The 15,157-nt window shown below is 50.3% G+C and overlaps 1 protein-coding gene across 1 annotated transcript in view; it reads right to left on the reverse strand.

The window, feature by feature from the left end:
• Positions 1-349: 349 nt before the first annotated feature.
• The window catches only part of Nos1 (nitric oxide synthase 1), a 92,887-nt gene continuing 78,079 nt past the window's right edge, over positions 350-15,157 (reverse strand). The window contains exons 23-29 of the mRNA XM_052168551.1: positions 13,678-13,888; positions 12,890-12,977; positions 11,134-11,255; positions 8,882-9,030; positions 5,847-6,041; positions 2,267-2,385; positions 350-1,045 (exon numbers count right to left, since the gene is read on the reverse strand). Of these exons, the coding sequence (XP_052024511.1) occupies positions 1,030-1,045; positions 2,267-2,385; positions 5,847-6,041; positions 8,882-9,030; positions 11,134-11,255; positions 12,890-12,977; positions 13,678-13,888 (900 nt within the window). The 3' untranslated portion in view covers positions 350-1,029. The remainder of the gene's footprint in view (positions 1,046-2,266; positions 2,386-5,846; positions 6,042-8,881; positions 9,031-11,133; positions 11,256-12,889; positions 12,978-13,677; positions 13,889-15,157) is intronic.

A 15,157-nucleotide genomic window follows, 5' to 3' on the forward strand; every position in this document is an offset into this window, starting at 1 on the left:
CTGCCAAGGCTCCAAAGCACTAAAAAAAGGCCCATCCATTCATCTACTGAGGACACACTTAGAAGAGTTACCCAGATACCCTTGATGGCAAAGGCCTTACTCCAGCACGCTTCCCAGCACGGCATGGCTGATGGGCCCATGTTGCCTGGGGAAGACAGCTGAATATCCCGCGGCTCCAGCTGGGGATGGTGAGAATGGGGAGGGCCTCGACTGATCCACTGTCTGGTTAAATTTCCCAGACAGACCTCTGCTGAGAGGGCTCAGACTCTGAACACCTTGGATTTTGTGGTTGGGTCCTCCACAGGGACACCTTCCTCTCCACGTGTGCCTGTGATTAATGGGGGGGGGGGTCTGATGTGTTTCAGGTAGGCTGACAGAGGCCTGCCATGGTGGACGTGGGTGGGATTAACAATATCTAGGAACACGTTTTATGGCATTGAACATCGTTCACGAAGGCAGTGGGCTCACAGGTAAGGTCAGCACGCATGTGCAGGCAAATGGACAGAAAGTGACACACACTCTCTCTCTCTCTCTCTCTCTCTCTCTCTCTCTCTCTCTCACACACACACACACACACACACACACACACACACACCATCATAAAAAGAAGATGAAAAGGGGCTGAAGGGCGAGGGACTGGCTCAGGGTCAGTGCCAGTCACCTTCAGACCCCATCAGGAGTGACAGTCATGACCCAGTGGTTTCATGCACCACAACCTGCCCTTGGCAGCAAGCAGGTGGGGAGGGTGCGGTTTGTAAGAGCCACTGCAGGGTACAAGGGTGATGCATCGCAGCCCAAGAGTCTAGGAGAAAACCCAGGGTTGGGGCTGAGAGAGCCCAGAGCGGGAAGAAGGACCAGGACATAGCAACAGGACAAGAGGCGGGTGGGGTGGGGCCACTCGGGGTGGGGCCACTCCGGGTCCCGTGGGGAAGGTTCAGCCGTGTGTGTCCGCGTTTAGTCAACCTGCGGCCGTCCTCGCTTGGGTACTTGGGGCGGCCACCCCACATCCCATGGGGCAGGAGGATCCAGTCAGGAGCTGAAAACCCTGTGGGACAGGAGAAAACCAGGCTCCTTAGCTTTCTTCAGGGATCAGGGTGGGACAGTGGGGTGCACCTGTAATCCTAACGCTTGGGAGACAGAAGCAGAAAGAAAGCAAGTTCAGACCAGCCTGGGCGGTACAGACTCTACCTCCAAAAACAAACCCCAAACCATCCGTAGATAGACCGGACACGGCGGGAGGGGGAGAGATGTCTCAACGGTTCAAAACTACTTGATGCTCTTCTCGGGACTTTGAGTTCGGTTTCTAGCAGGTATGTGGGGCAGTTCACAATTGCCCCTACTAATTCTCCAGGCACCTGCACACGCATGCACACACATGGTTGCACACGCAGCAATAATGTAAGCTGAAATGGGCAGAGAATGGAGACACCCGAGCTGTGGGAAGGAGGCAGAGCAAGAGGCTCAGGTACCAGACTCTGACTGGGAAAGAGAGAGCTGAGTCCCACCTGCTTGAAGGGGAAGGGCAGGGGGCAGGGGGGGAAGGGATAAAGATGGAGGTGGGTATTAACATGCTGCTTTTCTTGCTGCACCTGGTAGGGAAGGTTCAAAGAATGAAATTCCACACCACTGCTTCAGGCGGCTTCTGGCAATTTCTAAAGGCTGAGTCGGGTTGTAAAGATACTATCTGTTTTAATTGCATCCATGGGAATGTCCCCTGTGACTTCTGAGGTAGGGGTGGGGGGTTGGGGGGGAGAAGCATCAAGAGCTACAGTGTTTGTTGGCGGAAACCATTGTTCCACAAGGGGCAGGTGTCCAGAGCAGGCGCCACCACCGTCTGGATCTTTCGAGTCCCTAGAGGGCTTGCTAACCCCTGTGACCTAACTTTTGAATGCCTGGGGTCACCTGGGAATGTGCACCCCTTTCTTGCATTTTTTTTTTTTTTGAGACAGGGTTTCTCTGTGTAGCCCTGGCTGTCCTGGAACTCACTCTGTAGACCAGGCTGGCCTCGAACTCAGAAATCCACCTGTCTCTGCCTCCCAAGTGCTGAGATTACAGGCGTGTGCCACCACCGCCCGGCTTCCTTTCTTTTATTTTATTGAGAGGAGGTCTTCCCATGAGTAGCTCAAGCTGGCCTCAAATGGGTAACCTTCTGCCTAGGTAGCAGCAGGGTTGCTGCCACGCATTTGGTCTGGGACACCTCCCCCCCCCCCCCCCCCCGTTGCCATTTTGTTCTGTAGCCCCTCCCCCAGCCGTGGACGTGACTTACTCATCTGTGTCTTTTTTGCTCTCTTCAATGAAGGCGATGGACTCAGATCTAAGGCGGTTGGTCACTTCATATGTTCTGAGGGTGACTCCAAAGATGTCCTCGTGGTACCGGTTGTCATCCTATGGACAGAAACAGCCAGGGGGTGGATCAAATAGCTGGGAAGGGCTTGGAGAGGGACAGAGAGTGATATATGGGGAAACATATACCTAGAGAAGGCAAAGGCTGAGCTGAAGGCTCTAAGGCGGTGGTTAGCAGTGCTCTGCCCTTTAGAGCCTGGGCGACAAAGAATCTATGGCATATTTGGGAAAAGGGTGGCGTCTTGAGGATTCTGTGCACAGAAGGATCGTGGAGGCCTGAAGGAAGCTCTAATTCTGTCTCTCCTCTTTCCAATTCATCCCTGAAAGTTCGGATCCCCGTGAAAGAACAACATAAACCCCATTTAATGACTAGGCCTGATTTCAAAAAGAAGGCCACAAGACACCTCCAGCTCTGGGAACATACCATACATTCCAGAAACAAGGTCATAAAACCCCGTCCCACCGAACAGCCTGGGGATGGCCACAAGAATGGGGAAATATCTTATCTCACCACGACCAGCTGTGCCGGGCAGCCCTATCTCATCAGGCCAGGAATGCAGACCACGGACCACCTGGCACAAGCTAATCAGAAGTCGACCCCTCTGACCTTCCCAGACCCTAACCCACTCTCTAAATTCAGAGGGACTAACATAGTAGCCAATCAAAGTTATGCTACTGTCACCGCTTTGGCCCCTGCCAATCACAGTAGAGATTACCTAACCTTCTAGAACTTCTAGAGAGTTCCCCTAGTTCTCTATAAGGCGGCCAGTGCACCTTGATCTGGGGTTGCCATTTTGAAAAACGGTTGAGCCACACACACTGGTTGTTTCTACAGAATAAATGCTCTCTCTTTGCATACTATCTGAGTCTGGGGTCTTCCTTTAGCAATTTTTGGAACCTTACACCAGCAAGCCCAAATTAAGTATGAAACGCTCCAGCTGATTGGTCCCAGCAGATGGAGAGGAAAAAGGCAGCGGCTGTGGGGCTGGGGAGGTAGCCTGTGGTACAGCACTTACTCGGCATGCACACCACCCTGGGGTTTGTCTCCAGCAAGGGGCACAGGTAAGTTCAGAAGTGATTGGTTAGTTAAGGTCAGAAGGGTTGGTCAGTTAAGAATATTATTGTTTAGCTGGGCAGTGGTGGCAAACAAATTTGATCCCAGCACTTGGGAGGCAGAGGCAGGCGAATTTCTGAGTTCGAGGCCAGCCTGATCTATAGAGTGAGTTCCAGGACAGCCAGGGCTACATAGGGAAACCTTGTCTCCTTGGGGTGGAAAAAAAAGGAAGAATATTATTATTTCAGAGTGATGTTTGGTGGTTGGGAGGATAGCACCATCATATTCCCAATGAGGGAGGGCAGTGGGCAGGAGCTTGGCTTGGCATGGTATACTCAGTTCTAGTACCCTGCTCCTGCATCAAGGCACACAGTGTATTCAGTTCTAGTACCTGGCTCCTGCAGCAAGGTCCACATCTGTTCATTTCCAGTGGGGGAGGTTTCTCTGCCTTACTCTGCAAAGATCCTAGGAAGCTATCTCATTGTTCTCAGGGGACTGTGTCGATGACACAGCATCTCTCCTTCCTGGCATGTCTTTTTCCTCTCCGCTGTGAATGTGTTTGCATCTATGTTGGTACACAAGTGTGTGTGTGCATGCATTTTTTTTTTTTCGAGACAGGGTTTCTCTGTGTAGCCCTGGCTGTCCTGGAACTCACTCTGTAGATAAGGCTGGGCTCGAACTCAGGAATCCACTTGCCTCTGCCTTCCAAGTGCTAGGATCAAAGATGTGGGCCACCACTGCCCAGCCCAAAGATTTTGTTTATTATATGTGAGTACACTGTAGCTGTCTTTAGACAGACCAGAAGAGGGCATCAGATCTTATTACAGATGGTTGTGAGCCACCATGTGGTTGCTGGGATTTGAACTCAGGACCTTTTGAAGAGCAGTCGGTGCTCTTAACCGCTGAGCCATCTCTCCAGCTCGTGTGCATACATTATGAAGGCCAGAGGATGCCACTGGGTGTCTTTCTTGATCGCTTCATTTTTGTGTACTGAGGCAGGGTCTCTCACCTGAGCTCAGAGCTAACGATTCAGCTAGACTCAAAACCAGCTTGCTCTGGGCAAGCCCCGCCTCTGTCTTCCGTGTGTGCTGGGAGCACAGGCAGGCTATCATGCCCATCTGGCATTTATGTAAGTGCTGGGGATTTGAACTCAGGTCTTCATGCTTGCACCACAAGCACCTTTCCTGCCGAGCCCTCTCCACAGCCCCCTGGCCAACTTCTAGCAGAAATCTCCTTTCCCTCGCTGGACTTTAGAATCAGGTTTAGAGAAGAGCTTCTAGAAAAATGTTTGGCTACTGACTGGGGCCACTGAGATGGCTCAGACGGTGAAGGTGCTAGCTACCAAGAGGACCCCACACATTAGAAGAGAACACTCTGAAAGGTGTCCCCTGACTTCCACATGTGCTCCCCTCGCTGAAAATTGGTTGTTGTTCATTTAAGAAACCACGGTGGGATGGGATCACCTCTGGGATTCAGTTTCCATTGGGCAAGTGTACTGGCTGGTTCTGTGTCAACTTGACACAGGCTGGAGTTATCACAGCGAAAGGAGCTTCAGTTGGGGAAGTGCCTCCATGAGATCCAGCTGTGGGGCATTTTCTCAATTAGTGATCAAGGGGGAGGGCACCTTGTGGGCGGGGCCATCCCTGGACTGGTGCTCTTGGGTTCTATAAGAGAGCAAGCTGAGCAAGCCAGGGGAAACAAGCCAGTAAGGAACATCCCTCCATGGCCTCTGCATCAGCTCCTGCTTCCTGACCTGCTTGAGTTCCAGTCCTGACTTCCTTTGGTGATGAACAGTGATGTGCAAGTGTAAGCGGAATAAACCCTTTCCTCCCCAACTTGCTTTTTGGTCATGATGTTTGTGTAGGAAACTCGGTTGGGGAAACTGTCATGGCCGCTAACCTAGCCTTAGAGCAGAGTAAGAAAGGGCCTTTCCTTGAAGGTAGTCACACTCCACATCAGGTCCACGGCAGTTTTCAGTTCAGTTCCATCTGCCCTCTTTAGATGAGACTTTTTTTTTTGTTTCTTTTGGCAAGACAAGGTTTCTCTGTTTCATCCTGTTGTCTTGAAAGCCATTCTGTAGACCAGGCTGGCCTCCAATTCACAGTGATCCACCTGCCTCTGCCTCCAGGGAGCTGGGATTAAAGATGTGCACCACAACCTGGTAGATGAGCTTTTTCATGAAGTGCCAACCATATGCAATGCATTGCACAGGCGTTCAGGAAGCTCTGAGTTAGGACTGCGTGTTCAAAACTCCCTACAGGCCCACCGAGTGTCATTGTCACACTAGAGCCTATAACTGTATTGTATAACTGTGTACTTGCAGACCTGGCTCTCCATCTCCTTCTCTCCATCATGGCTAGGTACAACCCCAGTTGTAAGGTCAGATGGCGCTCCCTGAGTTAAGGCACAGTCGGAAGAGAGGACACTTCTGGACGCAGCTGTCACTCACCCTCAGTCTGCTGATGAACACACCAGCATCCTCCTCTGAGAGTTTCCCCTGCTGGGTCATTATGCGCTGGATGGCTTTCAGGACATCGGCGGCCATGGTCACGTCCCCACAGACGTAGATGTGGCCCCCTTGTTCCTTCAGGGCACGGTACACAGACTCTGCCAGCTGCTCCTGTAGCACGTCCTGTACATATTTCTGCAGAAGAGGGGGGAACTGTGAGCGGTGGCCTCTTGTGAGAGGCTTCTGTGCTCCACCCACCAGGAAGCATGGTGCAGGGGGCTTGTGGGGAGGGAGCTAGATTGTTAGCTAATCTCAGGGGAATGGGATGAGGGGCTAGAAAGAGTGAAATGGGACCAAACTGCCATGTGTGAGTGAGTGGATTCCAACCTTGGGCAGGTGGAGCTTGGCTGCTGAGGACCCTCTGGGGAGCCAGGAGAGTACTCCCTAGATCTGGGGGAGTGCTCCCTAGATAACCTCCAGGTGGAGCACCCCAGAATGATGGTTCATTTTGACGGTCAACTTGATAAAACCTTGAGTCGTCTAGGAGACAAAATTTGGGGTGTGTCTGTGAGGGAGTCTCTAGACTGAGTTAATGAGGGTGGGTAAACCCAGTCTGAAAAACAGGTGGCATTATTGCATAGGCTGGGCTTCTTGGCTGGATAAAAGGAGGAATCAAACTGGGCACCGGCATTCATATCTCTCTCTGTCTGTCTGTCTCTCTCTCTCTCTCTCTCTCTCTCTCTCTCTCTCTCTCTCTCTCTCTCTCTCTCTCTCTCTGCCGGCAGACTGCAGCTGCAAATGCGACCATCTGGTTCAGGGTCCTGCTGCCACCCCCCCCCCCCCCATGACAGACTGCATCCCCTAACCTTCCTTATTTAAGCAGCTGTCATCAAGTATTTTGTCACAGCCTTGAGACAGGAAACTGAAACACAAGGGCCTTAGCTACCTTCTCCTTTCCCTGAGGGGTGGTGGTCACTCTTGGGTCAGAGAAAATCGGGTCAGAAAGCCAAGGATGGCCAAAGCAAGGGGCTGCCAGCCCCCACACCTCTCCCACCTCCTCAGTAACCTGGCTATCCCAGCAAGGCAGGAAGCGAGGGGCAGGCTAGACGCTTTGCAGCTGAGCACAGACGGGTCCATTCCAGGGTTGGTTTAATGCGCCTGAAACTCCCCGTGTGTAGCTGCCATTCAGCTGGTAATTTCTGCTGGTGACCGCCACCCCTGAGGTGCCAAACAGCCCCTTTCCACATCCCCTGACTGTTCTCCTGTACCACAGGTCCTAGCCTGGTCCCTGGGATCTCCAAACTGCCCCCAAGGCCGGCAGTTAGAGCAGCAGTTCCATGGCCCATGTTTATTCTGATTAGTCTTGCCTCTTTGTTTTTGTTTTGTTTGTTTGTTTGTTTTTGAGACAGGGTTTCTCTGTGTAGCCCTGGCTGTCCTGGAACGAACTCTGTAGACCAGGCTGGCCTCGAACTCAGAAATCCACCTGCTTCTGCCTCCCAAGTGCTGGGATTAAAGGCTTGTGCCACCACTGCCTGGCCAGTGTTGTCTCTTGTGGACTGTAAAATAAATATATTTTGAACTTTTTAAAAGAAAGATTTATTTATTTATTTTATGTATATAGGAGTACACTGTAGCTGTACTGGTGGTTGTGAGCCTTCATGTGGATGCTGGGAATTTGAATTCAGGACCTCTGCTCGCTTTGGTCGGTCCTACTCCCTCCAGTCTAAAGATTGATTTATTATTATATGTAAGTACACTGTAGCTGTCCTCAGACACCCAAGAAGAGGGCGTCAAATCTCATTACAGGTGGTTGAGAGCCACCACGTGGCTGCTGGGATTTGAACTCAGGACCTTCAGAAGAGTAGTCAGTGCTCTTTACCACTGAGCCATCTCTCCAGCCCCTGGAGCTTCTTTTTTAGTTTTAACTCCTTAATTTTTGTTTGTTACTAGTATTACTGTGTAGCTCAGGCTGGCCTTGAACTCACACTTTTTCTGAATTAGCCTCCCAAGCACAGGGATTATAGCTGTGGGCTACCAGGCTCACCTACGCTCTATTTAAAAGTTTTTGTTTTTATTGTTGGAAATATATACAACATAGCACGTGCTGCATTAAAGTATACAAATCACCTCTAATCATTTGGAAGGTAGAGGCAAAAAGATTGCAAATTCTAGCCTGGGTTAAGCTAAAGAGCGAGTTCTGTGCCAGCCTGGGCTACACATGGCAAGATCGTATCATGTAGCTGTCCAGTATTTTCAAGGGACTCAGCCCCTGCCAGGCTTTCCGAGAGCAGAGCAGATATGGGGGTTGGGGTAACACACTCAGAAGTGGGGTGTCTTAGTTTCCCTTCTGCTGTGATGAAATGCCTGATGAGAGCTACTTGGGGGACACAGTTGGCTTTTCCTTCAGGGGCATCCTCGTGGGGACCCCACAGTGGCAGGGACAGGAAGCAGTTAGTCATGTGGTCCGCTGTCAGGGCAGAGGGGAATGGATCCATGACTCTCAGTGCCCAGCCCTCTCCTGCCTTTCACTCAGTCCAGGGCCCCGGCTGTGAAATGATACTGTGTACATTCAGACTGAGCCTTCCCCGCTTGAGTAACCCAGTGCTAGTCCAGACAATCCCCCTTGAGCCCTTCTCCCAGGTGATTGTAGATTGTTTCAAGTGGACAGTAAAACTGGCCATGGTGTTTGTGTGTGTGTGTGTGTATTTGTATGTGTGTATGTGTGTATGTGTTTATACGTGTATGTGTGTGTGTGATGTGTGATGTGTATGTGTGTATGTGTGCATGTGTGTGTATGTGTGTATGTGTGTGATGTGTGTGATGTGTATGTGTATATGTGTATGTGTGTATGTGTGTATGTGTGTGTATGTGTGTGTATGTGGGTATGTATGTGTGTGTATGTGGGTGTGTATGTGTGTGTATGTGGGTGTGTATGTGTGTATGTGTGTATGTGTACACACTCGTGCATGTGTGTGATATGACACGCACAAGCATACTCATGCTTGCACACTTGAGGGCGTCCCGGTGTGGATTACCTTTGGCCTGTCGGGCTCCCGGGAGTAGGCAGTGTACAGCTCTCTGAAGACACCCTTGTTCTTGGCCTGCAGGGTCTCCTCTCTGTAGATATGATCTATCTTGGATTGTCGACACCCGAAGACCAGGACCATGGGGCAGGGATTCATTCCTGGGAAGACCCAGAACACAGATGGCTCTGATGCCCAAGTGGGCTACAGGAACTGAGGTGCTGGGACTTCAGGGCATGACGTGCCTCGGACAGCTCACATACTTGGGGCAGGGGGTTAAACACACAGGTATCTCCATACATTTGCAGCTATGCACACAGACAAGCAGAGCCTGTGGAAAACGGGGCATTCCCTAGCCATTCCTTGCCTGGTCTCACTCTATTCCTGTGCCCAGCCGACCCCTTAGCAGCCCACTATTGGGAAATGCCCAGAGCCCAGACAGAGCCTAATGGTCTGCATCTGAGTCCCAGCCCTGTGTGGCCCTGGGCATGCCCACTTCCCTCAGAACTTCAGTTTTCCCATTTGAAAATGGAAGCTTCCTCAGGATGCAAGGGAAACGGGGATCCCAGGGTTCCCTTGGTCATGAAGATCTCATATAAAATAGCATTCTCTATAAGTCCCTATCCATCAGTTACCTCTCCACTTAATACAGATTGTATTTATTTCAGTTGTTTGATGTGTAGTTGGGGAATCAGATTTGGTATGCTGGCCAATGGTAATACCCACAGCCACCTCTTGGGGTCACTGTTCTGTCAGAAACACAGCTCAGTGTGGGACACAGAGCTAACATCCACCATCCATCCATCTATCCATCCATCCATTATCTATCTAGGTATCATCTGTGTATCTAACATGTGTCAGCAATCATTTATCTATCTAACATCTATCTATCATCATCTATCATCTATCTTCTATCTATGTATCTATCATCTGTCATCTATCAGTCATCTATCATTTATCTATCTATCTATCTATCTATCCATCCATCCATCCATCCATCCATCCATCTTAATCCTTGCTGACCTAGAACTGTCTATCTTATTTTTATATCTATCTCTCTATCGCTCTGTATCTATCTACCTACCTACCTATCTTTCCATCCATCCATCCATCCATCCCTCTAATCTGTCTGTCTGTCTGTCTGTCTGTCTGTCTATCTATCTATCTATCTATCTATCTATCTATCTATCTATCTATCTTAATCCTTGCTGGCCCAGAACTATCTCATCTCATCTCTCCATCCATCCATCCATCCATCCATCCATCCATCCATCCATCCATCCATCCATTCATCCATCCATCCATCTATTCTGTCTGTCTGTCTGTCTGTCTGTCTATCTATCTAATTATCTATCTATCTATCTATCTTTCTTTCTTTCTTTCTTTCTTTCTTTCTTTCTTTCTTTCTTTCTTTCTTTCTTTCTTTCTTTCTTTCTTTCTTTCTTTCTTTCTTTCTTTCTTTCTTTCTTAATCCTTGCTGGCCCAGAACTATCTCATCTCATCTCATCTCTCCATCCATCCATCCATCCATCCATCCACCCATCCATCCATCCATCCATCCATCCATCCATCTATCTATCATCTATCTTCTATCGTTTATCTATCAATCATCTATCTATCATCTATCTTCTATCATTTATCTATCAATCATCTATCTATCTATCTATCTATCTATCTATCTATCTATCTATCTATCTATCTAAATCCTTGCTGTACCAGAACTATGTAGACCAGGCTGGCCTGAAGTCACAGATATCCATCTGCCTCTGTGTCTTGGGGTTAAAGGCACATGCTAACATATCTGGTCTAGGTTTAAGTTTGTTTTCGTGCTATTTTTCTATCTTGTCCTGTTGGACTCCTGGTTTGTTTGATGAGTCTGCTACTGGGGATTGTTTCTCTCTTTCTCCCAAACCTGAACTTCATCTCACACAGCAAGACCCAATTCTTGTGACCATTCATGAGGCAGCCACACACACGCAAATCCATTTGATAAGGATACACACCTAGCCTTGGCAGAATATTGGGCTTTTAGGGCCAACTCTTAAGTCAAAGAGATGTCCTCTGAGGATGAGATTTCAGTCCCCTGGGACAAGACAGGCTGTGTAGCAGGTCTGTTTGAGTGGGCTGTTCAAATGGCACCTGTAGCCACCTCGGTGTGGCAACTCCTCCCCTCCCCTCCCCAGGAAGTGAAGTGGAGCAGGGGCCCTCCATCTTTCTCTGGGTCAGGGGTCAGGTCAGCGACCCCTGGACCATTTCATTTGTACCTTTGTGTTGGATGTCAAATTGTCGCTGTTGCCAAAAGCTTCGGAAGGGAGCGATGCCGGTGCCTGGGCCAACCAGGATGCAAGGCACCTGGGGGTTTCGAGGCAGGTGGAAGCTAGGGGCACTGGATAAAGAAAAAACAGCTTTGCTGTGCGCTGTGCCAACCACCATGATGGAGCCCAGTGTAGCCCAGGCCCCCTTTTAGAGTAAGAATTCACAGATTAGAGAGATTTAAAAAGTAAGGTTGTCGGGGTTTGGCTCTTTCTCTGTTCCCCACCGCTTCTCATCAGGCTAAGTCCCATAGATAAGGAACTGAGCTAACCTGGACCTTTCATGTGTTCTGGCTCTGGGGATGGGGGCCCTTTTGTTGGGGGGCTATTGTGTGCACTGTAGGAGTTCAAGTGGTACCTTGAGCTCCTACCAGCTTGATGTCAGGGGTAATTCCACAGTCATGACAATCCAAGATGTCTTTGAGCATCATCAAATGTCCCCAAGGTGGCAGAGGGAGTAAAATCACCCTGGGTTGAATTTTAACTTAAAAAATTTCATATATAAAATTTTATATATACATGTATATACATATGGAAGTATGCATATATGTATGTATGTGTGTATGTTTGTGTGTATGTGTATGCATACATGCAGAGGCCAGAGGGCACCTCTGAATGTATGCCTTTCTACCGTTTTTCCTTTATTTCTGAGCCAGGTTTTTTACTGAAGCAGGAACTCACTGATTTACCTTGACTAGCTGCCACCAAGCTCTGCGGGTCCATCTATCTCTGTCTCCCCAACCAAACACTGGGGCTACACACTGGGGTTACAGGCCTGTGTCCCCTGCCTGACTCCTAAGTGGGTGCCTGGGATTTGAACTCAGGTCCTCACTTTTACACAATAGGCACTTGACCCACCGAGCCATCGTCCCAGCCCCGCCCCCCCCCCCCCCAATTTCAACTTTCTAGTTCAGTCTTGGGCTATGTGGTCAGGCTGGGCTCAGGTCTCTGGTTTGAAAACCAGCTCTGTGAGACTGATGTGGACAGTAAGTGGACCAGACCACCAACACTCCACCCTCAACTGGGGAAAAGAGTGGCAGGCCAGGCCAGTGTTGGAGCAGGGCTTCCACTGTATATGGGTGAGGGTCCCAGCTCAGGACCACCCTTAAAGTGGGGGAAACACACCCCCATCTCTGAGAGCCTGGAGTGAAAGCCAGAAGCAGAGGCATAACCTAGAGGACGGCTCGGCAAATGGAACACCTACTGTGCAAGCCGGATGACCCCAGTTCGATCCCCGGAATCTGCTAAAGGCAGAAGGGGAAAACTGACTCCATGAGGTTGTCCTATGACCTCCCTATCTTCAACTACACTACTATACCACACATACGCTGATTAATTAAAATGAAAAAAAAAAAAAAGGTCCACCTGGTATGCCTGTCACCCTCTCCTTACCACCCTGAGGGCATCTGACAATGTCTGAAGACGTTTTGGGTTGTGTTGTCTTCAAGGATAGAATGCCCATGGGTCGGTGCAGCTGTGAAGGACGGACCATCATTTCATGGTCTTGTACACGTATGTATTGCTGGGATACCCAGCTGGCTGTGAGTCCTTTGATCCTGTCTCCCTAACAGTGCGGAATGACGGTGTTACTCCTGTTTCCCCTGGCGTCTATCTAGCATCCTTCAGGCCGGTCCCTCACATATTCCAACACACAGCTGCAATGCGTTGATGGCAGACGGCCAAACACCTCTCCTCGCCAGCCACTCACCCTCTCACGAAGCAGGGGACTACATCGTCAGCCTGTATTCGGTTGAGCCAGGAGGAGCACACCCCATGGTGAACCGGTCCTTCTCCATCTAAAAGGATGAACAAGGGGCCCGTCTCATTCTGTCAGGCACGGGCTCACTTCCCCGCCCCGCCCCACCCCACCCCCACCCCCAGTGAAGTCTCTCCCAGCTCAGTGCCAAAGGTTGTGCCCTGGAGTCCCAGCTCTGGAATCCCTTGCTTCTGAAGGCTAACACAACCAGAGTGAGCTTAGGTTGGCTTGTCCTCAGGGTTTGGATTGATCTAGGGGTGGATACCTGAACCCTGTCTGCTTGTGGGCCACGGTCAAGGTGCTCTGAATAGCTGGTTCACCCAGGCCTCAGAGCCTCTATGGACCGCACAGTTCGGTTCCTTTACCACAAGGGAACAGATCGCAGGGGCGCTGGTGTTCTCTAGCTCCACCCCACCCTGTGAGCTGCACAGCATGTCAGACAGGGTGGAGGAGGCCTGTTCTACCTGCCGCTCGAGGTCTGAGAAGATCAAGGGAATCCAAGCAGTACTCGGGCTCCTGAACGCACACCTTGCCTATTTCTAACCACACTCAGGGTTTGCTCAGCCACGGGGGACACACGGACTGCCGTGTTTCTTTGCTCTGTTCCCCCGGGGTTGGCTGCAGGCATCCTGTAAGATTAGGGACCTGATCCACGGGCAGTTTAGGGAGAAACCTCCAGACACCTCGGGGGAAAATACAGACGCAAGAGTCTCCCAGTTAGAGCTTCCCCAAACGCGCACCTCGGGTGTGGTAGGACACAATGGCCACGGTGAGGTGCACCTCGTCGGGGTACATGTCTGGAGAGGAGCTGATGGAGTAGTATCGAGGCTGGAGCAGCGACAGCTGTGTGAGGAGAAGCGTGGCCGGCATCTGGATGGACGGGAACTCCTCCAGCACCTCCACCATTGTGGGGTTCTTGCCCCATTTCCACTCCTCATATTCCTGGAGCCCCTGTGGCAAGAGAGAACAGAGAGGGGGCCTTGAGTCCCGGTCCCAGATTTCTTGTGTGGCTTGGAGGAGGAAAACTGACCTGAGGACATTCAGTACCTACCGTGGGGCATGGCGCCTCTGGCTTTGAGATAGATGGGCTTTTAACGGCTGTGGTTCAACCGTGAGCTGTCCCCAATACACTCACGTGTTTGGACACTGTGTTCTCAGTGGGTTTGGGAGGTTGTGGAATCTTTAGAGGATGAAGCTTCGCTGGAGGGAGGGAGTTATTGGGGGTGGGGCATTAAGTATTACAGTCCAGTCTTTCTTCCTGTTGACTGCTTCCTGACGGCAGATGCAATGGGACCGGCTGCCCCGTTCCCCGTGTGACCGTGGCCACACCTTCCCTGTTGTGACAGCAGCACCCTGTGAACTGTAAGCCCGAGAAAATCTTTCGTGCCTTAAAAAAAAGTTGCCTTTTTTTTTTTTTTTGGCTTTTTTGGATTTGGATTTGGATTTTTCGAGACAGGGTTTCTCTGTATAGCCCTGGCTGTCCTGGAACTCAGAAATCTGCCTGCCTCTGCCTCCCAGAGTGCTGTCATTACAGTTGTGTATCACCACTGCCCGGCTTTTTTTTTTAATTAAAGATTTATTTATTATATGTGAGTACACTGTAGCTGTCTTCAGATGCCCCAGAAAAGGGCATCAGATCTCATTACAGATGCTTGTGAGCCACCATGTGGTTGCTGGGATTTGAACTCAAGACCTTTGGAAGAGCAGTCAGTGTTCTTAACCACTGAGCCATCTTGCCAGCCCCGAGTTGCCTCTTATTGGGTGTTTGGTCACAGAGATGACCATGGAGATCCTGAAATAGCCAAGGCTGCTTAATTTGCTCAAGAGAAACCAGCCTATCATGACTGGAGGTTTGTGAGTGGGAAGCAGGCAGATCTGGCGTCTGGGAGGATCCGCTGTGTATAGGTGGTGTCGGCTACGTGTTTTAACGTGGCAGAAGGGGGAGGCAGTTTTCCTGGTTTATTTGTATAAAAATGTTGATCTAAGAGGGTGCAGTCTTTGACTCAATTGCCTTGCAGAAGCCCCGCCCCTTCTCCCTTCCTTCCTCCTTTCCCCTCTTTCCCTCTCTTTCCTTCCCTTCTTCCTTCCTTTCCTTCTTTGCCTCCCTCCTCTCTCTGCCCCCTCTTACTGTGCCAGTCCCAGTAATCAAATCCAGTTCTGTGCATACTCTACCCTTTAACCCTCTGACTGCATTTCAGCCCAGTCCCCACCCTTTAATGC

The sequence above is a fragment of the Apodemus sylvaticus genome, chromosome 22, assembly GCF_947179515.1.
Source record: "Apodemus sylvaticus chromosome 22, mApoSyl1.1, whole genome shotgun sequence".
Classification (NCBI taxonomy): domain Eukaryota; kingdom Metazoa; phylum Chordata; class Mammalia; order Rodentia; family Muridae; genus Apodemus; species Apodemus sylvaticus.